The sequence below is a fragment of the Tenrec ecaudatus genome, chromosome 1, assembly GCF_050624435.1.
Source record: "Tenrec ecaudatus isolate mTenEca1 chromosome 1, mTenEca1.hap1, whole genome shotgun sequence".
Taxonomy (NCBI): domain Eukaryota; kingdom Metazoa; phylum Chordata; class Mammalia; order Afrosoricida; family Tenrecidae; genus Tenrec; species Tenrec ecaudatus.
This window is the reverse complement of record NC_134530.1, coordinates 37,186,201-37,209,946: the sequence shown is the minus strand read 5'-3', so window position 1 is coordinate 37,209,946 and position 23,746 is coordinate 37,186,201. Positions and strand designations below refer to the sequence as shown.

General features: G+C 46.6%; 1 protein-coding gene and 1 non-coding gene across 4 annotated transcripts in view; both read right to left on the bottom strand.

Annotated features, from left to right (window-relative positions):
• Positions 1-23,746, bottom strand: part of PRDM2 (PR/SET domain 2) — a 159,271-nt gene that overhangs the window by 79,057 nt on the left and 56,468 nt on the right. For all 3 annotated transcript variants that reach the window (XM_075550930.1, XM_075550932.1, XM_075550931.1), the window contains exon 6: positions 18,585-18,711. In XM_075550930.1, the coding sequence (XP_075407045.1) occupies positions 18,585-18,711 (127 nt within the window). The remainder of the gene's footprint in view (positions 1-18,584; positions 18,712-23,746) is intronic.
• LOC142437807 (small Cajal body-specific RNA 24) lies at positions 17,462-17,591 on the bottom strand. The gene has a single exon (XR_012782325.1).

The window sequence follows — 23,746 nt, the reverse complement described above, 5'->3', positions numbered from 1 at the left end:
AATTCACCTGAGGTCCTACTTAACAAACACACTGCGGACGTTGAGGCACGCATGACTGTATCAATGATTTCATAGTGTTAAATTGGGGGTCCGTTTCACTTTTTACATCTGTAACCTACTGATTTTATTACTGCAAAACAATTCCCTCCACTCAAGTTTTAAAATTAAACTCACTGGTTCACTTTAATGGTTCTTTTGGGGAGGGGACCTTAGACCTTTTAAATCATCCGATTAAAAACTAGGGCCCTCTCCCTAGACAAAGGCGCACACACAGGGGCAGAAGTGAAACATGTAGCAGGGAATGGGGGTGGGGAGGAGGTTGGGAAGAGTCATGGACCTGAAGCCATGGCCCGCCTGTTATTACACAGTCAATTTGTGAGTTCATACCATTGTGCTCATCAATGAGCCTGTGAGACTCTCTCAGAGAGCTCCTCAGCAGAAAATGCTACACAGATAATCAGGACATTTATTTCCCCAAAACGGATAACATCAAGTATCATCTACACAAATGGCTCATTCACATGTTTTGCTTTTTTTCCTGGTTCTCATCCAAAAACACTACAAAATAACAAATTCCCTAATTTGTCATATACAACCTTGAAGCTGCTTCCACATTGTTCAAGGCCCCATGACAATGTAATAATACACTAAGATGCATCACAAATGTCACCAGTCCAATATGAAGATAGCATTTATAGCAGGATCGTAAGTGATGTGGACTGCATAAAGGTTAAGAGAGAAGAGAATCTAACAGAAATAATAAACCCTTCATTTAGGCAGCATGCAACAAATCAAATTCCAAGTTATCAAATCTACCAACCTATGTGACCATGGCACCCCAGTTCAAGTAGCTAGTAAACCTGGTAGGCCTCCCTCCAGCACACCAAGAATTCCCCAGTGCCTGCGATGTCTATTTAGTTGCAGATCCAAAGGGGCTCCTTACTGTCCCCTACCTGGGTCAGCTAGAGTTCACTGTACACCGCCCATCTCTTTCTCACGCATCGACTGTAATGTCAGTCTACATTTCCCATTCCAACAATAGTAAAGAATCTACTATTCAACTGTTGTGTGCATTTAGAACCCACGTGGCAGGAATGAATGCTGAGATGTGAGGCAAGAGGAACACTGCGTGTGTTGGCTATGTTATGAGTCAACTTGGCTGCACTCTGGTTCTTATAGAATGTTTAATTCTGTAACACAGAAATTCTAATTTGGAAATTATGTAATGACGAAAACCAGTGTTTGGAACCAGTGAGTGAGTGGTGGGTGTATATAGATTTTAAAGAGACCATGTTGTTGTTTTTTTCGATCCAAAGTATGACAATAAGTTGATGAGCAGATAAGAGGGGCTATAGAACTGACTGGCCGTCCATTTATAGGACGGGCCAAAGGTCAGCATGACCATCCTGAAGCCAAGCATACTCCTGAAAATCTCATGGCAACATCACACGGTAGGTGCTATCCCCATCTAACAGACAGATAAAGGCCAGCTGAACCCTGCAGAGGAAGCCCCCAAAGGTACTGTGCTGTGACCTGGTAGAGCAGGGATCTGGAGTTCCAAACCCATTCCCGAGTGTGTAAGTGCCACACGTCCCCACCTCCTGGCATTCAAAAGCAGAGCTGTAGTGCCCGCCCTGTCCTGTCCTCCCCTACACACTACACACACAGGCCCTTTAAGCTCATCGGTGACCAGCATCTTCGCAAAATACTGATCAGTTTTATTAGTAGGCGCCCTAGTGACATGGCGGTTACAGGCTGGGCTGTGATCTGTAGGCAGTAGTTCAAAACCACCAGCTGCACCGCAGGAGATAGAGGAGGCTTTTTACTCCCGCAGAATTAGTCTCGGAAACTCACAGGGGCAGGTTTACCTGTCCTGAGGTTATGTGAGTCAGCATCAACTATATGGCAATGAGTTTGGTTTGGTTTTTGTTTTTTTGTTTTAAATCAATTTCATTTAATGCAGAAGCAGTAACGCCCTAGAACATACACACACCCAAAATTTTCTTTTTGTTTATTTGCTTTGCTGCTTGCACTGAAATAGAAATGTTGTGGAGGGGACGAGAACAGAGTGCCCAGCAGGCATTCACTGAAGACAGAGCTCCGCAGTCTGAGCACTCTGACAGAGTGCCCAGTCCTGCAGGCTGGAGTTCATATTTTTTCAATACTATTTATCTTGGCAAAGGACAGTAATTTATTTGATTTTCTAGCCTGACTCTTAAATTTATAGTGTTGATGGAATCAAAAGTAGATTTTTTAAATTAAGTTTAACACTCAAATTTGATCTCATTAGCAATTACTTCTATGGGCATACCTAAGAAGAAAACGGCATTTTCTGTGGTAATAAGTTTAACAGCTAATAACCTGAAAACAAGCTGAGTCAGAATCATGACAGCAGGACTGGACTCTCAAGCCAGTCTTCGGTGCTACAGAAATTATATTCCACACTGGAAGGGAAGGTAAAAACCTGCACTCCACTGGCCCTCCGTGCCTGCAGTGTGAGCGGTCACTGAGGAAGGGGACACCTCCCTTCTTTCTCTCCATGGAAGCAAAGTGTGTGTGCGCGTGTGTGCACATTGGAGGGGTGGGGGGAAACGGACCTCACTACAGGGGACCAGAAGACCAAGTTCCTCACCGGGACCTCAGATATTCTGCTTACACCCAGAAGTCCTTCTCTCCAGAGATAGTTGTGCAGATAGCCTCACGCATTAAAAACAAAACTGCAGCCAACTGGAGTCAGGAAAGCGGATTCTGAACCTGTCATTGGGTAGAGGATGAAAGCGGACCTGGGAGAGCAAGCAGCAGAAGAACGAGAGAAACTGTGCTGCCCAACATTCTAAACTACCTGGCAACTTCAAACACAGCGCGCAGAGCCAGACTCCGGTGTGGGGTTCTAAACACGGGTGAACAAACCAGTTTGCCTTCATTTTTGCGGCATGTGGTGGCTGAGGAAACCTACAAAAGGCCGCACTGAGCAGGAGGATTAGGAATACAAGAGGAAAAGGGTGTGTTTTTATCACTGTTGCGTCAGCATCTCACGAAGGTGGTGGTTTCGGTGGTGTTTTCACCACAGGCAGAGCCTTTTTGCTTTTAACCAAAGCAAGACAGTCCTTTGCAAGTACACATCTAATTACGGAAGATGATGTATTAAGGGGAAATTATGCCTGGATCATTCAGATACTGATTAATAAGACCATATAAAATTGAAAGATCCAATGAGTCAAGATTTTAGATGTCATGATCTTATTTTAGAAACTAGGGTTTTTACATACCAATACACACAGTATCATATTTTACCATAATTATCATGAATAAATCTCATGCTTCTGAGCTATTAAATTCGTTTGTATGTTAAAAATACACCTTTGTGAACTTAAAAAAAACCTGATGATTTACCAACTTATTAAAACGACCTTCAAAAAATGTCCTGAAATTTCGGGATCAGGAGCATAAAAAATGGACAGAGGAAATAGCGACCACAAATGCTGAGAACTGGTAAATGTGAAACATTTCCTGTCTCTTACCCATAAGAGCTCACCAGGATGTTTTCTTTTGCTTACCTGTGTGTTCCATCTAAGTTTTTAACTTTTTAAACAAAGTAATCTTTCATTTTCAGAGAAGCGTGGCGTATCTTAGGAAAAGTGCAAGTGCCCTAAGCAGTCTGTCTGGCGGTGCGGGCATGGGTCACCGAGGTGAGGGCTTAGCCTCCGAGCACAGGTTGCCAACTGCTGAGCAAACCCCTAAGGAGCAAACTAAAGCAAGAACTCCCAGGGACAGATCAAGTGTAGGAAAAGCCAGATTGCATTTTGCTGCAAATTCAAGAGATTCTCCTAAAATTCTATATACACACACATTTTTTAAAATCCTCTGCGCTTTAAGAAATGCCACCAAGAAGCTGAACCGATCCCTGTGTGGGAAGACTCGAGAGGGCACACAACAGGCAGGTGAGGAAACCGCCTTTGGCGGCTTGTTCCTTCTGCCCACAATCCTCCTTCTGAATGAGCCAAACGGCTCAAATAGGAATAGCGGTCTCAAAATGCCTCAAGCAGCTCACATGGGTTCCTTTGAAAAGAAAAGGTAAAAGATCAGGTACCCTGACAAACACCTCCAAATTGAGCAAAACAAACAAAATCTTCTATTGGCATTGCACAGTGAAAGAAACTAGCAAGTATCAGTTAGTTACATCTAAAACAATCAGAATTGTGCTTAAAATCAGTTGCTGGATTTAATTTTTAGAGCACATATTAATTAAAAAGGGTTCACGTTCCACAGCATTCAGCTTTCAGAAGTTTTTAGAACTACTGCCAATTTCACATGTAATACAACCACATAAATAACCTGCACGCATAACACTCACTACACACAGCACAACAAGGAGAGCAATGCTCCAGGGAGTCGCACAGCTTAGACACTTACAAGAGCACGCCACATGCGTAAAATTAGGTAGATGATAATAAACCAATCAGTCTCAGCCAAAGAACCCTGCGCAGAGGTAGCTGACACCACCCAGCTTCTGGAAATCTTCAATAAGATAACATTAAAGAGATCTGCATCCCTAAACCTAAGAGGACGTGACAGAGCAGTCTCACTCTGTTCCTGTGGCTTCTCCAGTGATGCCAAAATCCTCGAATCTACTGTATCACCCACTCACGGACTCCCAGGGACCCTGTGGGCTGAGGCTGTACCTCTTTATGGGCCTAGAAAGCCTGGCCTTTCTCCCTTTGAGTGGCTGATAGTTTCTACCTGGTGACCTTGCAGTGAGTAGCCCCCAACATGAGGACTCCTGCTACAAAATACTATGGTAAATTAAATATTCCTAAGAATCCAAAACCAACCAATATGCCATTAAAAACAAAAAACAGTGAGCAAGGTGTAAAATTGAATCTATTCGTGGTATTTTAAAACTTAATGTTTCTTCAACTTACTACCCCAAAGCAAAACTAATTGAATATACATTATCAGTTCTCTTTTAAGTTAGCTTTCTGATACCAAGGACAGCATTTAATCCAGCAGTTCTCAGCCTGTGGGTTGCGACCCCTTTGGGGGTCGAGAGACCGGTTCACTGGGGTTGCCTGATTCTTAACAGCAGCAAAATTACAGTTATGAAGTAGCAACGAAAATAACTTTATGGTGGGGGGGAGGGTCATTACAACATGAGGAACTGTATTAAAGGGTCACGGCATCAAGAAGGTCGAGAACCACTGATTTTTTAATCACTCGTATATTATTTAGGATCTACTGTATATACTCAAGTAGCAACAGACCCAAATTATCAACCAAGGCACCTAATTTTACCACAAAACTGCATTAAAAATGTGCTGAAAAACTCAGCTTATCCACAAGCCTATACGGTAAGTGGGCCATTCTATAGCAAGTACTGAAAATTCATCTTGGCCGATTGATTAAGCCTATACAGGACACAGGCATCCTGGTTGGCTTAGTGAGTTGTGTTACACCTTGGGCTGCTCACAAGGCCAACAATTCAAACCTGGCAGGTACCCCTTGGAAGAAAAATGAGGCTTTCTGCTCCCATGAATATTTATAGCCTTGGAAACTGATAGGTCATAATGAGTTAGAATCAACTCAAATGCAGAGAGCTTTAAGTGTTTTGAGACACAAGATGGAAGCAGCCCTGGAGGTATCGCGGCTCACACACTGGGCTGCTTACCGTCAAGTCAGTAGTTATGACCACTCTGCAGGGGAAAGAAGAGGCTTTCTACTCCTATAAGGAAGCATCGCCTCGGAGACTCAATGGGGCAGTTCCAACTTTGTCCTGTAGGGCTGCTGAGTCCAAACCAACTTGATGGCAGTGGGTCTGGGGTTTGGACACAAGATACACTTAGCAGCCTTATGAATAAGGTGGAGTCCATAATTTATTATCTGTGTGAACCACACAGCCCTAAGAGAATCCGTTTCCTCCTCTGCACAGGAGGCCAAGGATGCCCTGCTTTGCAGGCTTATAGGAAGTGTGAAGAATGATTGATGTCTCTGGAACACAATCAAGGTGCCAGGCGCAGAAGTGGTGCTAATGGGATCCAGTGCAGTCACTGTCACTATCACTGGAAGGAGTGATTTATCTCATAAAGACAGGATTTGCAGGCAACTGTCAAATCATTTGATATGTCTAGATTGAAATACTTTGCTAAAAATTCGTAAAATTCAGTTTGAAACTAATTTAATCTTTAACTATGGAAAATAACAACAACACTGCATCAAGTCAATTTCAACTCACAGATCCTACAGGACAGAGCAGACCTGCTCCCTGGGGTTGCTAAGGCTGTCGAGGTTTACAGGGCAGAGAGCCTTATCTTTCTCTCATGGTATGGCTGCTGGTTCACACTACTGACGCGAAGGCCTAATGCAGAGCCTGCTCTGCCACTGGAGCACCACCTTTAGCTGTCGGAGTAGAATTTACAAACAAGTCGTGGTTCTCTATAGCATTCAAGTCCCTTTAATAATTTCTACAGAATTATTAATATCGGTGATTTTACACACTTTAGAAAAACAGGCAATCCAAGTGCCAAGAGTACCACAGCCTAATCTATCTAAAACTGTACCACTCGGTTCACCATACAACTTGTGCTGTCTTAATTAATTCTATTTTACTTCTCTGGGTTCTAACATCCATTGCAATGACTACACAGAACTCAGAAAAATTCATGATTAACACTAGGTTGATGGATATGTCTTACATACTTATCCCTACGGACATGTGTTAAGTAGACATGTGAACAAAACCATACATTTCCTTAATAATTTATTTACAGTAAAATGGCATAATTACAAACTATTAACATATATGAAACTATGTGATACTATGTTTATATAAATTTATAATATTTAACAACACTTGAGATACTGGGTTTAATGTATTGCCAGGCTGGCTTGGATCAGTCAATATAACAATCCTTGGCTGCATTGTTTGTGTTTTCTTCCTAAGAACTTTTGGACTACATTTATATTACTGAACTAATACTTTCATTAATGAAATCTGTTTACTGGGATTAATACTCAATTTATGTTTGTGACAAATTGATGCATATCTACCTGTAGTGACAGGTATACCACACAGATTTCAGGATTAGAACTTAGAAGAAAATTAATTTGGATACGTATTTGTCTCAAATGGATAAAATCCAGCATAAATAGTAGGAGGTACACGTAAGTGATTTCCTTAATTTTCGTTAAGGATATCAAAATGCCTCAAAATGACGCATCCCCTAAACCTAGTATTAATGGGTGTGTTACGGGAGTTAACAAGTTGTAATGCCAGTAAGAAATGGCCCAGGTGGGCTGAGTTGTTTAGCAAGATATGCTACAAAGTTCTTTCAAGTCTGCTAGCAAGTGCCCAAAGGGGCACATCACTCCGCTTGAGGCCTCAACCAGAAGGCATTCCACCGGAGCTCCAGGGTCTGCAAATCCAGCTCCCTGAATTGAGTCCAGAGGCACTCCAATCCAGTAAGCCTCAGCCTGAAGGCACTCAGCAGCTCCACTTCCATGGGTCAGCAAGTCCAACTTCCCCAGTTAAGTGCCCAAAGGCACCCTAGTCTGCAAGCCAGCCTCCAGCACAAAAGCACTCAGCTTACTTGCTCCATCACTCTGTCTCGTGTGCTGGTTCAGGATTCTTCTGCTGCTGCTCCTGATGGTGTAACTGTCATCTGGATCCAGGAGGTTCACTGCGCACAGACCTCGGGTCCAGAGGTCAAGCTCCATTCCTGGTTCTTGTTGGTAATGAGATCCCTCTTCCTGCTTCTCAGAGGACTTATTTTATACACATCAGGACGGCATTCAGGGAATCCTGTTCCTCACTAGTCACAAGTAAATTATATCATTATCTTCCCCAACCCACGCAGGAAATAATTCACTGCCCCTGCACAACCTTTAGCTGAAAGACATCTACTTACTGTATTCTAACCTCCTCCTGGTACTCTTGAGTTCTGAGGGTACAGTGGGCTATGCATTGAGCTGCTCACCACAAGGTCAGTAGTTCAAATGCACCAGCTGCTCTGCAGGAGAAAGACAAAGCTTTCCGGCTCTTGTAAGGATTTCTAACCTAAGAAATTCACTGGGCAGGTTCTAGTCTTACTAGGTCAAGGATCCTTAGAAGTGACTGAATGGCAGTGAGCATGGTGCTTGCTCTCATGGAGGCCCTGTGGTATGAAACACAGGACTGCTAGCCACTAGGTCAGTAGTCTGACTTCACCAGCTACTCCGCGGGGGAGAAGATAAGCTGGCTGCTCCCAGAAACTCAAAGGGACAATTCTACTCTGTCCTACTGGGTCACTTGTAAGACAGAACTGACTAAAATGCTGGGGGGTTGGTGTTTAGTATGAAATTCTTGGGGGATTAATTCAGCTTCTTTATTCCTCAAAGGCAAATATGAAGCAATGCCCTCCTTTCTCTACAATTCACCAATGAACATTAAGTTCACAGGGTACCAGCCCATCTGTAAACCAGAGCACCAAGCTTCCCAGGAAAAGGAAACGCCCTGGAGGTCGAGAACAGTCCAGAGAGCCTAAGATTCACAATTAAGGAAAGAAGGCACAGCAAACACAAGCTGGTTGTTATTTTACTTTCAAATCATAACTGGGATCTAAAATCAGACCTACTCTGAGTTCACTGAAAGGATCTTGTCGCTCATCTTTTAGAAAACTTAATCACACACACACCCGTTTCCTGCGCCTGGCACGCCCACTTTGCAGTTTGCATGGGGACAGGAGGACCAGAGCAGTCACCCTCGAGCAGACACACAGATCATTTCCTAAGACACCTGCCAAGGTCGTGAACATCGCAATCATGGTTTCAATCATGGCATCTACTAGGATTTCTCCACGTTCATCCACTGAAATATAGCTGAAAACACACAAAATGGTTGGAAAAATGCAATCTACATAATTTTATTATGAGCAAGGTCATAGGCAAAAATGAAAAGGTTAACCAACTGATTTCCCTAATATTTTAAATAACTTAAGAACAGAATTAAGGAAAAAATTTCCCCCCAAGATTTTAAAAACAGACCACCACTGGCATCCATGGCACCAGAAGCAGAGAGAGCTGCAGGCTCTTGGGGAAGGTCTGGGGACCAAACTCAATGAACGGACATCCACCGGCTCTCTGAGTTGAATGTACGCATCCTCCTCTCACTAGTTAGAAGCGTGAGTGGTGTGGTTCCAACTAACAGCGAGTGGTGAGAGCGTGGGCGTCTCACCAGGAAAACCTGCACTGATCTCCATGTGTAATACATGGGGCACAGGAACGGAGTGATGGCTGCATCAGGAGCCTCAACGGGCAGGAAGGAGGCAGGAGACTGGACCAGTAACAGTGGCTACCATCTGCGCGCTGGGTGCCCTCGTTTCCTATTCTGCCAATAGAGATCTGGTTGCTCTCCAACGTGCATACTGCCCATTTGCTAAGGAGAATGAGCTCCTAGCAGGATGCCAACTATAACTTCTTTCCCTTTCCAATATACCCAAGTTTTATAAAGTTGGGCCCTCCCCAGTTTCTCTGTCAGCCCTGGGTGAGGCAAGAAAACCAACTTCAGAGGCCTGGTATGAATCCACCAAGCAGCTCTGTGAAAGAAAGGCCTGGCAAGCTGCTTTCCTAAGAATACCAACCCAAGAGGTGGGCAAAAAGCAAGTTATCGCACGGTGGAAAGATCCTGGTGACTCTGGCTTCAGGTGCTGACGCAACAGTGGTGGCATGGGCTCACATAGTCCCAGCTCCGTGGGGCTGCTGCCCTCACCCACCGGCAGACAGGCAAGGGGGCTGATGTAAGCTCAGCAGAGCTCCCCGCTGCTGCCCAGCTTGCTGCCCGACAGCCTTCCTCCGAGAGCCTCTGTCCAGACTTCTACCTGCTTGCCATAGGAGCTGTGGCCTCCCAGCTTCCTCTGCCGCCTCCCTGGTTTCCCCCATTCTCATATAAGTGCTGGACGGCTAACCGTAAGGTCAGCGGTTCAATCCACTAGGAGGAGGATGTCCCTCTGTCCCTGTGAAAAGGCAGTCTTGGGAACCCTGTACAGGGTTGTTGGCCGTGGAGGGTGTGAGGTGGGGGAGGGAGGTTGGTGCTTTGATTTGTGACCACAAAGCAGGGATCTCTTCCCCAAAAGGCTCCTGCAGCCACCCCCAGTGCGGGACCCTGTATGCAGACCCACCCCAAGCTCCTTCCTGGAGGACTGTAGTGCCAGCTCTCCCGACCACCCATGATGCTGACCACTAGGGCAGTGCCTCAGAGAAAGGGGTCAAGCTCTCCATTTGTGGAGCGGAGTTTCTCACTGCCAAACTGAGAGCCTGGATTTCAATGTGGCCCTCACTACACACCCGCTCGTCACTGCTCGACTTGTTCGTGCTCCCTCCCTGACAGTCACACCATCCCTCCAACCACACACACTTGATTAACCTCACGAGATTATCCCATTCACCTTCATTCTCGAGAAGGTACGGTCCCCAAGAGTAGGGACACGATTCATTTGAGTTCTGTTGTAACTCCTGCACACAGAACAAGACTGCTGACACACACGAATCAAACACTGGGAGGGTTGGGGAAACCACCAGACAGATGCGTTACCATGTCTGACAGGCTCACGGCCCCAGTCTTCAGAATGCACTCCTCGCCTCTCTCTTCGAAGTAAGGCCTTTCCAGCCCAGAAGTCCTTTCTCCCCCTCTGAGCTTCAGTCATTTTCCTTGATTACATTATGAGTTTAGTAGTTTGTTTCACTGCTGCTGCTGCTGTTTACCGCCTCAGAGTAAGCTCCCAGCTCAATGTCTGACCTTCCTAAACTATGGTGGTGGCTAGGTGCCATCAAGTTGGTACTGACGCGTAACATCCTTACGCACAACAAAACGAAACGCTGCCCCGTCCTGCGCCATCCTCTCAAATCGTCCCTAAGCCTGAGTCCACTGTTGCAGCCACTGTGTCTATCCATGTCCTTGAGGGTCTGCCTCTTTTCCGCCGCCCCTATACTTTTGACCAGCATGATGTCCTTTCCTCCAGGGACTGGTCATTCCTGACAGCATGTCTAAAGTATGTCAGAGCAGCTTCACTATCCTCGTCTCTAAGGAGCACCCTGGAAAAAGCCATGCATTTGAATCACAGTGCTGGAAAATACTGCAAAGACCACTGACAGCTAAAAAGACACACTGATCTGTTTTGGAGGAAAACTGACTAAGATTCTATTAAAAAACCAAACCAAATCCAGCGCTGCTATTGAGTCGATCCTTACTGTCAGAGACCTGCCTCGACGGGTTTCCAAAGGCTGCACACCTTCACTGGGCAGACCACCACAGCTCTCTCCTGCCGAGTGGCTCCATGGCTCTGAAGCACCGACCTTCGGGCTCGCAGTCCACTGCTTACCCACTGAGGCACTTTTGGAGAAGCGATTATTTGAAATCTGTCCAGCTTCAGGAAACTTGCACGTTCTTCACAGTACCAAGGTTTTTACTGGGACAATTTTGGACTGGGGTCTTCAAAGACAGGTACAAAACTGCCTGTATAAAATGTTAACTCTTCTGTAGGGATTAAAAGCCGCCCAGGCTAAGTTCTAGAATCCGGCTGATACTCTCAGAGACTACTGAAGATTGTTAGAAAAGAATTAGCTGAGCCTGTTAAGTGGCCTTACAGAACGAAGTTCTTTACCGTTCCTTACTGGTTATAAACTTTTTTCTTCTTCATTGTGGGGTTATCAGCTAACACATTTCTTGTTACTACATTTAATTCTTCTTTTTCCCTCGTTCTCTCCTAATGTGTGGGAGCCGATCATATGGTTAGAAACAGGCCTAGGCTAAGTACAAACAGCCGCAGAACATGGCTCTGGCACAGGGTGGGAAGAAAAGGGCAAAAGCAGCACTTGGGTTGGGCTCCAAGGGTGGTCGTTATATATATACTGACTAGTTAAAGGAGTCACAAGCTTAGCTCCTCTGCAAGAACCAGGTAAGTGCCAGCCACATCAACATGTGACCCTACCAGGGTGAAGGAGAACAAACGTACGTACAACAGGACTACCGCAGTGCACACGTGCATGTGCTTCAACGAGTCGCTGTGATGGGGGATGGCAGCAGACAAGTTCTCTCAGTAACAGGCTTGTCTTAGTCTTGTTCGGGTGCCTTCAAAAAGGGGTGCTAAGATTGTGCTGATCTCAGCGGATCTTTCCATCGGTCTTTCAAGCAATAGTGAAGCTCAGATGACATTAAGCAATGAAGCACAGCGGGAACAAGTTTTAGATTTGCCAGTCTGATCCAAAGAGTAATGTCCAATCAAAACAGTGGGTTCTGCAAGGCAGAGGTCAGCTGACAGGGTTTTGACAGGCAACTTTTTTGTTTTTCAATTTCAAAGGAAGTAGCATCTTGATAAATTTCTTCAAAGGACACAGGGCAATCATGAAAGCTTATTATAAATAAGTTTTAAGAAAATTGAAAACTACAATAGTGAGGAAAAGACCAGGAAAGTTGCACCAAGGGTATTGTTTGTTCCATCACAACCATGTGCTTGCTCATTCAAGGGCAGCAAGGGCTACCCTACAAAAACTGCATTTGACACCTTAGCCCTACCCGCCCAACAGCTCCTTCACACCTAGCATTTCCCAAAGGGGAGCAATGGGGAAGGGGGCATGCAGGACACAAAAGAAAATCCCTATACTTTACCCTGGACTGTAAAGAATAGTACCAAAGTTATTCATTGTCAGGCGTACTAAGTGGATTTTTTCCCCCTGAAAAGGGGCATAAAGCCAAAAAGGTTTGGGACCCTACGATTTAAAGTGGACATGATTTGACTCCCTCCTCCAGGACACCATCACTTGCCCTGTGACATGGGATAAACTGAAGACCAGAGAATTCTTCAGGGAAGGGCTCAACAACTCCCTGCCATCAAGTCAATGCCCACGCAGAGCGAGCTTATAGGGCAGGGAAGAACTGCCCGTGAGTTCCCAAGACTGGAACTCTTCACAGGGAGAGAAGTCCCATCTTCCTCCTGAGGAGCAGCCGGTGGTTTCGAACTGCAGACCTGTGGATCGAAGCCCAAGTGTGCAACCACTACTCCTCCAGGGCATGACCTTCAGGAATGCACAGAACTAGATGGAGCATACATTAAAATACAATAGCTTCGTGTTTTGATACTTTTGTTTAATAAAGAATTCTGTACTTTTAGTAATTCTTTCTGGTTTACCTTCATGCAGACAATTGCTGACACTGTGGCACTCATTTGCACAGCTATGGAAACTGAGCCCCTGTAGGTGACCTGAGGCAAAACCCTGTGGGGTCCTGTGTTTTAAATTCCATTCCATCCCATGTGTATGAAGTCAGTATTGGCTTCCTCACATGGAACAAATTTCAGGGAAAGCTTAAGAGAGAGTGGGCAAGCATTCTGCTTATATTAAAACACCATTGGCAAGTTGGACTGCTATCTGCAAGGTCAACAGTTTGAAACCACCAGCCACTCCACAGAAGAAAGATGAGGTTTTCTACTCCTGTAGAGAATTAGTTTCAGACACCCACAGGGGCAGTTCTACCCTGTCCTAGAGGGTCACTATGAGTTTCAATGACAGTGAGATCTGGTTTTTGGTTTTGTGTACTTAGCACATACACACAAAGTTGACCTCTCATTTCCACAGTAACCAACTGGGAAAACAGACACAGATGACAAGCATTAAGTTCCCAAGGTACGCTTTTCCCTCTTACAGATACAGACTTGCCCGCCACACATCGTGGGCAGATACAGTGATCAGCCCCTCAGTGGGACGACAGCCTTGGAAACCCGACAGCAGTGGTTCTCAACACAGTTCCTCATGTGGTGGTGACCCCCAACCATGAAATTATTTTCTCTGCGACTTCATCGCTGTCATTTTGCTACTGATAGGAATCCGGCGACGCCTGTGAAAGGTTGCTCGACTCCCCCTCACCCCCCCAAGGGTCGAAACCCACAGGTTGAGAACTGCTGCCCCACAGAGTCGCCTTGAGGACAGGAGGTTCGGTGTGCAATGATGGGAACCCCTGCTGTTGCTGTCAGGTGCCATCAAACTGAGCAAAACAACGAAACACCGTCCCACCCTGTGCCACCTCATAATGTTCCTGTGTCCAAGCCCACTGCTGCAGCCACTGTGTCACTCCATCTGCTTGAGGGCCTTCTGCTAGACCACTGCCCCTCCATACTTAACCCAACATGATGTGCTTCTCCTGACATGTCCAAAGCATGTAAGATAAAAAGTCATGCCATCCTTGCCTCCAAGGAGCACTCTGGCTGCACTTTCTCTAAGACAAACATGTTTGTTCGTTTGGCAGTCCATGATATTTCAATATTCTTCACCACAATTCAGATGTATTGATTCTTCTTCAGTCTTCCTTATTCCGTGTCCAACTTGCGTGTGCATAGGAGGCATTTGAACATACACTGGCTTGAGTCATGCAAATCAAGCCCTACCTCACCCCACCCTTCTCATGAGCACCTTCACTTGACGCAGCTTAGAAAATCTGCAGCTTGGAAAGCCGCCCTCCAAGTTGGGGACCATGTTTCAAAGTGGGGCTAAAAGAACTGCATGCACCCAGCACAGTGCCTTGCCGACAGACTGAACTGAAAGCCAGAGAGACAGGCCTCACTCAGAACTCCGTGACCGCCTACGCTGCTAAAGCTGGCCTCCCCATGTTACTCTACAGATCAGAAGTGTTTATGATTCACTTTAAACCAATCAGAAACATCCAACACTAAAAACCATCCCTTCCTAGTCACTGAAAAGTTTCCCTGGTCCTTCTCAGGTTCGCTCTGATCACAGAGGCTGCCGCTCAGTCATGTGAAGAGTAAGATGAATTACAAAACTGGGACTCCAAAACAAGCTGAATCTGTGCTCAGGTATCTGCAGGTTCTGCATTCACTGCCATAACGGTAGACTGAAAATGGGGGAGTAATTATGCGGCCAAAAAAATTCTCCCAGAGGCTAAGAGACATGAACCTATATCTATCTATATAGGATTTGCTTTGACCTTGGCACAAGGAGTAATCTAGAAGTTATTTAAAGCGGAAGGGAAGAAGGGCTAGACTACATGCAAACACTACTCCAGGGCATTTCAATCATCTCAAGTGCATGTGAATACTGGCTACGGGGCAAGAAGACCGAAAGAGAACCGATGCATCTGAACTATGGTCCAGGCACAGAACATCAAAAGTACTAGGGAGTGCCAAAAGAACAAACAGACCTGTCTTGAAAGAAGTACAGTACAGAGAGCTCCGCAGGGGCAAGGATGGTGAGACTTCATCTCACATCCTTTGGAGCTCATGCTCAGTGCGTGGAGAAGCAGTACAAGAGGAAGGCCCTCGAGACAGACTTAACACCACGGCTGCAACCATGGCCTCAAACACGACAATTGGGAGGATGGTGCGGTGTTCTGTTGTACATAGGGTCACGATGAATCAGAACCGACACCTAACAACAACTTCGTGTTCTACAAGGGACTCGATCCCCCACAAACTTTGGAATCTGAAGGAGGCTCTGGAGCCAGGTCTCCAGGAGACCAGGGGACGGCTATGAATTTGAATTCAAAAATGTCCATGTGGCAAAACAGCATGCTCCCTGGGCAGAGACGATGTGAACTATACTCACAGAGCACTGTGTTCTTTCCCTTCATTACATCTGTGTGAGGCTTTGCTTGCCAACCAAGGGAAGTAGATTTACTGTGGGCTTACACATGCCAACCACCTAGGTCTGGCCAGCGACTTCTTTTTGGAGTACCTGTCTCCCCACTAGAGGACTGACAGGCGCCATGAAAACAGTTACTGCTGCTTTGTTGCATAGCCCTGGGCTGTCCAACCTAGCAGAGCTCCTGGCTCAGCCATTGGGGGGCGGCTGAGTCAATGCTGAGTTACACAGGGATCCCCGTGGCCGATCGGAATTGTCCAACAGGGTTTCCATGACTGTCTTTCTCTTGTAGAGCTGGTGGGTGGGTGCCAAACACTGATATTTAGGTTAACAAGTGACCACCTGTGTACCACCAGGGGTTCCTGGTGAACAGAAAGGGCCCAATAGAGATGATACGAATAGAACAAAGAATGAATAAATGAATGAATGAATGAGAAGCGGCTGCTTTACATGCAAAGAAATCGGTGTTTTTATTGCCCAGGACGCTCCCGATCCAACAGAAATACTGAATTCTGAAAGGCACCACATGCAACACACAGCTGTAGGCACAACAGCTGCCATGCAAGGAGACGAGGCCCAGAACTATGAGGAATTCAGTCCTTTGTCTCTCCCCCCTGCCTCAGGACCGAAACCAAGTCAGGGCCACTGTCAGTCTGCCTCACAGTTGTCTGTCTTCAACATCTGGCTTGCAGAAATACTTATGCCATCACTGCTGAGTGAAATTTATGTTGACTAACTTCCTGACATCACTGCACGGCAAGATGTGTTTTTAATGTCTTAGGTCACACGTAAGAACTAAAGAGAGCCCAGGCAAGACCAAAAGTTCTCCGTTTCAGGTCACCGTGAGCCGTAATCAGCCTTCACGAAATATTTAATTTAAAAAGAAATGCTCTGACTCTAAACTTTCCAAACGTTCGTTCATACAAGACAGACAGGTCTTACCATTAAGCTGTTCAAAACAGACTACAAGTTCCAAAAAATGAGCTTCCAAAGTCTTTTCGTTAAAAACTAGGATCCCATGGGTTCTACTCTGTCCTGGGCAGTTATAAAACAACTGGAGAATAAATACTAACTAACCCTTCAGCTCAATACAAAATCCGAATCTCCTGGGCCGCTATAAAAATAAATATGCATAAGTCCTATCATGAATAAAACGAAGCTCAGTTTTGCTCAGTTCAACTAAGTCAATAGAAAAATAAAGGGACAAGTAAAAAATAAAAGCAAGAGTGTAATGGAAGTATGCAGAATAGAAATGCCTTAAAGTGAAATTGATGCTAAGGTATGCCAATGTATGAGTTAGTGACTGTGCTTAGCAGGAGACTAAAGACCCAGGGCCCCACCCCCTACCCGCAGTGTCCTGACAGAATCACCGGGAAAGGCAGGGTGTCTGCAGACATAAAATAAAGGAACTATCCGAATTAGGTGGAGACTTTGCAAACACTACGTCCCTAAGCCAAGACTTGTTTTAAACATGACAATTTTTAAAAATGGAATATTAGACCTGGGACTTTTCTAGGCCCTGATCATCTGATTCAAGATCAAACCAGCATTTAACAACCTAATGCAGCAGTTACTACGTCTGTTTTGAACAAGTATTTTGTATGAGGCCTACAAACGATCTCTAGAGTAAGTTAGTTGTGTTTCTGTTAAGTTGTGAAATACAAAGTGTAGTTGAAAACTCGGAATAGATTTGCTGACAAATTGTTCTGACAATCTTTCAAAGTCAAGTTTCTGTTGTGACTTTTACAGTTGAGATTCACACACTCACTTTGCTGTTTTGTTTTTTGCGGGGGGTGGGGGGGTGGAGTTATAGCCACTTTATTCTGAGTTTAACCTTTGTGTGTGTGTGTGTCAGTAGTGGAACGATCCACCCTTTGTACTTGCAAAGGGTGAACAGAAAGCTACTATATTTCTCTAGGACATTTATAAAGAGTTATCTTCACCTTGAGAAGAAACTGAGTAAGAATAAATGTCCACTCACTTTGCTGTTTTGAATATAAAATTTGGGTGACTACAAGAGCATGTTAAAGACTGAACGATAAAAAAATAATAATTTGAATTCATATTGGTAAGACACTGCCATACCCTTCCCTTTGGCATGTGTTCAAACTGAGTACTATGAAAGCTTCACAAATTCAGATGAAAATCCTTGGTTAAAAAAAAAAATCCCAACAACGTGTCAGTATGCCAGCCGGAAATAGGATCCACGCAACCAAACTATTCTCCCGAACAGAAATGACCGCCCCTCTCTTTTAAAGTGTGGCCACATTCTATCTTTTGTTTGAAAATGCCAGGAAACAAAACAAAACCAGCCTCGCAACGGAGCCAGAAGACGACGAAAGTAGCGTGCGCTTCCAAACTTCCATTTTGTTCAATGGCGAGGTGTCCCGGAAGGCTGCGGGCCGGCCAGCCTGCTCCGCGAGCGGCGCCCCGGCCGGCCGGCTCCCGCGCGCCGCGCAAGGCTCCCTCGGCGGCCCGGGACCGAGCCCGGCAGCCCGGCCCGAGTGGCCGGAGCGGCGCGCGCCCCGCGCCCAGGCCCCGAACCCGCGGGGCGGGAGACGGCGCTCCGGGGGCGCTTTCCGCGACGCCCAGGCCGACGAACGGGGCAAACCGCTAAAAAGACCCCCGGGGAGCCGACTCGGACGCCCACTTGACACTCGCCCGCTCCCAAGTTGCGGCTTTCACGTGCGGGCAGGGGACTGACAAGCCGCCCGCGGCCGCGGCCAGCGGCACCGGCGCCCGCGCCCTTGGGCTCCCCGGCGCCCACTAACAAGTTAGGGACGGGCGGCCGTGATTCAGCAGCGGGCCGGGCCGGGCGGGACCGCGGCGCCGGGACGGGCCGGGCTCCGAGCGGCCGAGTCCCGAAAGGTCACGAGGCCGCGGCGGCAGCGCTGCCCCCCGGCCCTCTCCGGCGGCCCAGGCCGCGGCAGTCCGGCTCGGGGCGCCCGGCGGGCGGCGGCGGCTCCTACCTTTCTTGCTTTTCGGGGAGTTCCGCCTGCTCCGGGCGCTGGCTCGCTCTTCCTCAATCGCAGCTGCTATCTCGGGGTTGTCTTCCCCATTGTACCAGACCAGGAGCTCCTCGCCAGGCGCGATTGGCTGCAGGGAGAGAAGAGACAAGCGCCGGGCCAATCAGAGCGGCGGTTGTTGGCGGAGGGCGGGGCGCGGGCGCCCGGCCAGGGGCGGGAGCCGCGGCGCCGATCGCAAACAGCTGGCCTGGGCGCCGCGCATATTTCCTCGCCGCCGCCGCCGCCGCCGCCGCCGAAGCCGCCGGCAGGGAAGGAACCCTCTGCTGGAAGGAGGACCTCACGTCTCCGGCGGCCGCGGGGCTGCGGGGGGAAGCCGCGCAGCGCGTTCGGGCCGCGGGCGGGCAGAGGGGCGCCGCCGAGGGCGAGGCGCCCCGATCCTCTGGGGGCCGACGGCCTGGGCGGGCGCTCGCCCGCAGCCAGACAGTCGTGTGGCCGAAGACGGGCCGTTTTCTGCTGGAAAACGCCATATGCTCTCCAGTCGGACTTTTCAAAGCCGCCGGGCTGCCCACGCAGGAGTCAAAAATAAAACACGAAACACTTTAGCCCACGAAGCCTAAATCGGTGAGAAATTCAAAGCACAATTAGGAAGAGCCAGACGGCAGGGGAAGAGGTGCTGAATGCTAATTACCAGCACGTTTCCGTTCCAAAGGCAAGTTATGCTGGAGGACAAGGAAGAGCTAGAAGTCACTGCTATTTATATCACCCAGAAATGCAAACCGGGAGGGGAGGCAGCACGCGGCCTACGCAAAGGTCCCGCAAATGGATTCCCTCCCCAGTCCCGCCAGTCTGCCAAGGACCATGAAGTTTCACTGCGTTGACATTTGCAAGAGACAGCCAGCCAGTGAGAAGATGGGTCTACAAACACCTGTATTCTGTGCCTCACACATCACCTTTTTATTGTGACGTAGGTGAAGATTTACAGAGCAGATCATCAATTTTCCGCTCAAGTTCCTATGCATTTTGTTCCAACGCATCCACTGCTATCCCCTCGGTGCCCCATCACATACACCACTTTCCTGCTTCCATCCCTCTTTCCTAACCCTCTGAGCTTTGTCCTTGGGGCAAATGCTCCGCCTTTGATCTTGAATGGCTGTTAAGGTCAAGTTCCAGACCTGATGGGTGGATGTAGTCTTGAGGGGCAAATCTCTATCCCATTAGTGTAAAATTATAGGTTTTTAACAGACATATATGGAAATGATGAGTGGTGAGGACTGATTACATTTTGAACAAGATCCTGAGTAAAGTGTACCTCAGCACAAAAATTAGACCCCTACATAAAACGTGAGATGTGGCTTCTTGTGCTGTTCACAAGGTTCCCAGGGACGGATGCAAGTACAATCGCACCTAAACCCACAGAATATGAGTCCACAGGTCCACAGTAATGAAGAACAAACCGGGAAATAGAGATGTGAGGGTAAACCCTCTCCTTAGAGCAGTATCCCAACTGATCAACAAAAAATGTCTACCAGAAAATCACCATTCGATACTCATCACAGTATGATTGATTCAGGCAAAACACCATCACGAGCTGCTAAAACTAGTGGGTGAAACTTTGAAGAAGAACAGGGTTATTTGCTGTCTCAAAGTGCAACACCCCCCTCCCATGTTAATGAATTGCAAAGGGAAGGGTGGTATCCTTATACTGAGACCAAATCCTTAAGTGGACATTCATAACCTAAGTTAAATAAAGCACACAATATAAAAATATGCCAGCATCCATTTTTTACCTCCTCATATTAGACTTTTAGAGGACTAATAGGATGGTGGCTAGTTAGTGTAAGAACAACCCGATTTGTTAGCTGCTGAACAACTTTCAAAATTGCCCATGTGAAACGACGATTACATTGTTGAGCTCTATCCAGTGGAAAGCAGCCTGGGAGCGCAGTGGTTCCTTGCTGGACTGCTAACCACAAGGTCAGCACTTCAAAAACACCAGCCACTCTGGGGAAGAGAAAGGGGGCTTTCTACTCCTCTAAAGAGTCACGGTTTCAGAAATGCACGGGCACTTCTACTGTAGGGGCACGAGGAGTCAGAATCCCCCAGGGCAGGGGGCTAACACATTCACACTTTATAATAAGACAGCTACAAACAAGCCTTTCTCTGAAGAGGAAAATAGCAGTTTTTAAATCAATGACTGCTTTCTTCTATACTATATTACTCTCTGTGTTGTTTTGTTTTCTGTAATGCTTAGTAATTTTTAAAATTCTGAATTTTCAGATGAAAAGAAATGCTATGAGCTGGAACTCAGGAAAATATAAATGCCCATTTAAAACATGGCCCAAACCCTCGGTTTTAATAATATATTTAGATCTTATAAAAAGAAAAAGTAACAACAAAAAAGACTAAATTCTTCCAATTTTCTCTTTGGTTTCTAAAAAGGTTTATAAAACCAAGTACACTCTGTTCTTGAATTCTCAATCTACATAAATGCTCTATTTAAATCCTACCAGACCCATCAAGAAAAAGCAAGGGCTTCAATAAATATCTCGACACTAAGTAAAACTGAAATGCTTGAGAATTACTAGAGCACCCCAAAGAGCCCCACAAAGACGCCCACTTTTTCCGGCCTGCAGCCAATTCCCCCACTGCAGCCAGTACCATCCTAAACACCCCAGGTCAGACCTCTGCCTAAACTCACAGATGGGTTCACTAAACTTAAAACAAAAGCCCACACTTGTCCCTGTGGGTGGCTCCCTGCCCACCTTCATGACTTCATCTCCACCACTCGGCACTCCTGCCACACTGACGTTTTCCAATTCCTTAAAACACAAGTAAATGCAAACCTAGCTTACTCCTACATTACATTCCTAGCTTCTATGGTTCCCTCTTCCTAGACTGTCCTTCCCATAGGTCTTTGTATGGTCAGTTCCTTCGCATCCTGGGGTGGAATTCAGAATGGCCTTCCCTGACTCATCTAGTTACTTGTGATCACATGTTACTGTCTTCAAAGCAGTTATCACCATCAAAAACGATTTCATTTACTCAGTGACTTGTTCACTGATTGCCTAGTGACAGAGTAGTGCAGCACTTGGCTGCTAACTGAAAGGTCAGTAATTCACACCCACCAGTCACTCCTGGAGAGAAGGATCTCCGTTCCCATCAAGATTGACAGCCTTGGAAATGTCTGGGCAGCTCTAGTCTGTCCTGTAGGGTGACTATGAGTCAGAGTCCACGCAGAAGCAGTGGCTTTGTGGTTTGGTATCTACTTGCTCATTTTATCTGCCTCTGTGTGACCAGAAACCTCATCTGTCCTGTGTACTCATATCAAAACATGCATGGTACAGTGCTGAAATAACAGCAGAATTAACAGCTATAAGGCTTAACGGTCAACTTTGGAGAATTTAAAATCACTTTTAATATGAATGAAACCAGAGTTGAATTTCCCAACTTTCTGGGTAATAGTTAAGACGTCACTATAAAGCCCAGAGAACGGCAAATATCATTTATTTCCTAAAATCGAACCCACAGAAAACTGGACCTGGAAACAATGGGTATAGTAGGATGTCTGACTCGGAACCTGGAAAGCTTGTGCATGCGAGAGCTAACATCAACAGTTACAACAGAGGGAGGTCTAAAAAGAGCAAAAAGAAAAACAAAAACCTGCATTATATTGGACAAAGAGAAGTAAAAATAATAGCTTGGACTAGGAACTGTTCAGAGAAAGTTACTGTGTTGCTTGAAGACTTGGTTAACCTTTACAGCAACTGGGCACACTGGTGCGCGTATTCTCTACAGGTGAGAAAACTGCGCTAGAGTCTCTCTGCACGGTCACACATCTAGAAGCCTCCCGAGTCCCACTCTCCACCACAGCAGACCACCTCTCCATGAAGAACGCTGGCCGCCCTGGAACAGGCTCCCGACTCGGGCAATGACCCCACACGTGTCAGGGCAGAACTGCTCGGCTATACACGGTATAGCAGCAGTTTACCAGGCCTTTCTTCTGGGGAATCTACTGGATGGGTTCAAACCACCAACCTGTAAATTAGCAGCTGATGGGGGATTACTCACACCACCACTGCCTCTTCTAAAAGCAATAGCTGTCAGGCAGCGAGCCACCTCCCAGGTGTGCGCATTCAGTACGTATCACTCAGGTATCATCACGACAACCGTAGGAGGTCAATGAGAGGGTGATCTCACTAAGGTCCCACAGCCAGGCAGGTCACCAAGTAGTAGCCAAGAAACACCTGTCTAAGGCCCCAGTCCATTTTCCTAATGAGTGCTTTCTCTGCGTCTCGGTTTTCCTGTAAATCTGCTTCCGAAATGAACATGTTTAAACTTGAAGGCTAAAGAAGACACTGGCAAGTGTCCTAAGGTGTCCCCGAGCCTGCTTTCTCGTGAGGCTTCCTTCTTCACGGTGACTGATGTGTATGTATCCATCCCCACCAGGACTCGACCTCACCGGCCCGACCTGGTGCAGCTCCCACGCTGTAAACAGTCATGAGAACAAGATGCATTCTTGAAGCAAATTTGGAATCAAATTTCAAGTTCCAGTGTAGCAAAATTGGACAGTAATACCTACTAGGAAAGCCTGGTTTCCAGGCCAACGGAAAAGAAATCCAAGCTGCAGACATTTTAAATGATAAACCATCACAAAAAAGCGCATTCCTACTGGATGGTCAGCACGGACGTGGGAATAGAGGTAAAAGGCCAGGCAAGTGGCTGATGATATCATGAAAATATGAGGGGGCTTCAAAGAGCTCATGGAAAAATTCCATGTCTTTTCATTCCACAGCCTTCTTGAAGCCCCTCGTGCTAGAGAAAATGAGACAGGCTGCCCTACTAGGGATTCCGGGCACGCAGCAGGGCTGTCTGCTGTCCTAAGTGCTTGCTCATCAAAATGTTTTCAACTCTGTGAAGATTATTGTTTCACAGGCTGCCATCCCCCTCCCCCCACCATCTATGGCATTTTAATGAAAGACTGTGAATTAAGAGAAATTTGCCTCACAACAATTTTGACAAACATATCCATTGGGCAAGGCAAAGGCACCAGCCTTTGGGCCCTCTGAGTTGGGCTCAGAGAACCTTATGTGCGTGAGCAGGGCAGGTCACCTGGGGAAGGAGGCAGGCGGGTAGGGGCTGGCATGCCACATGTGACCTCTGACCCC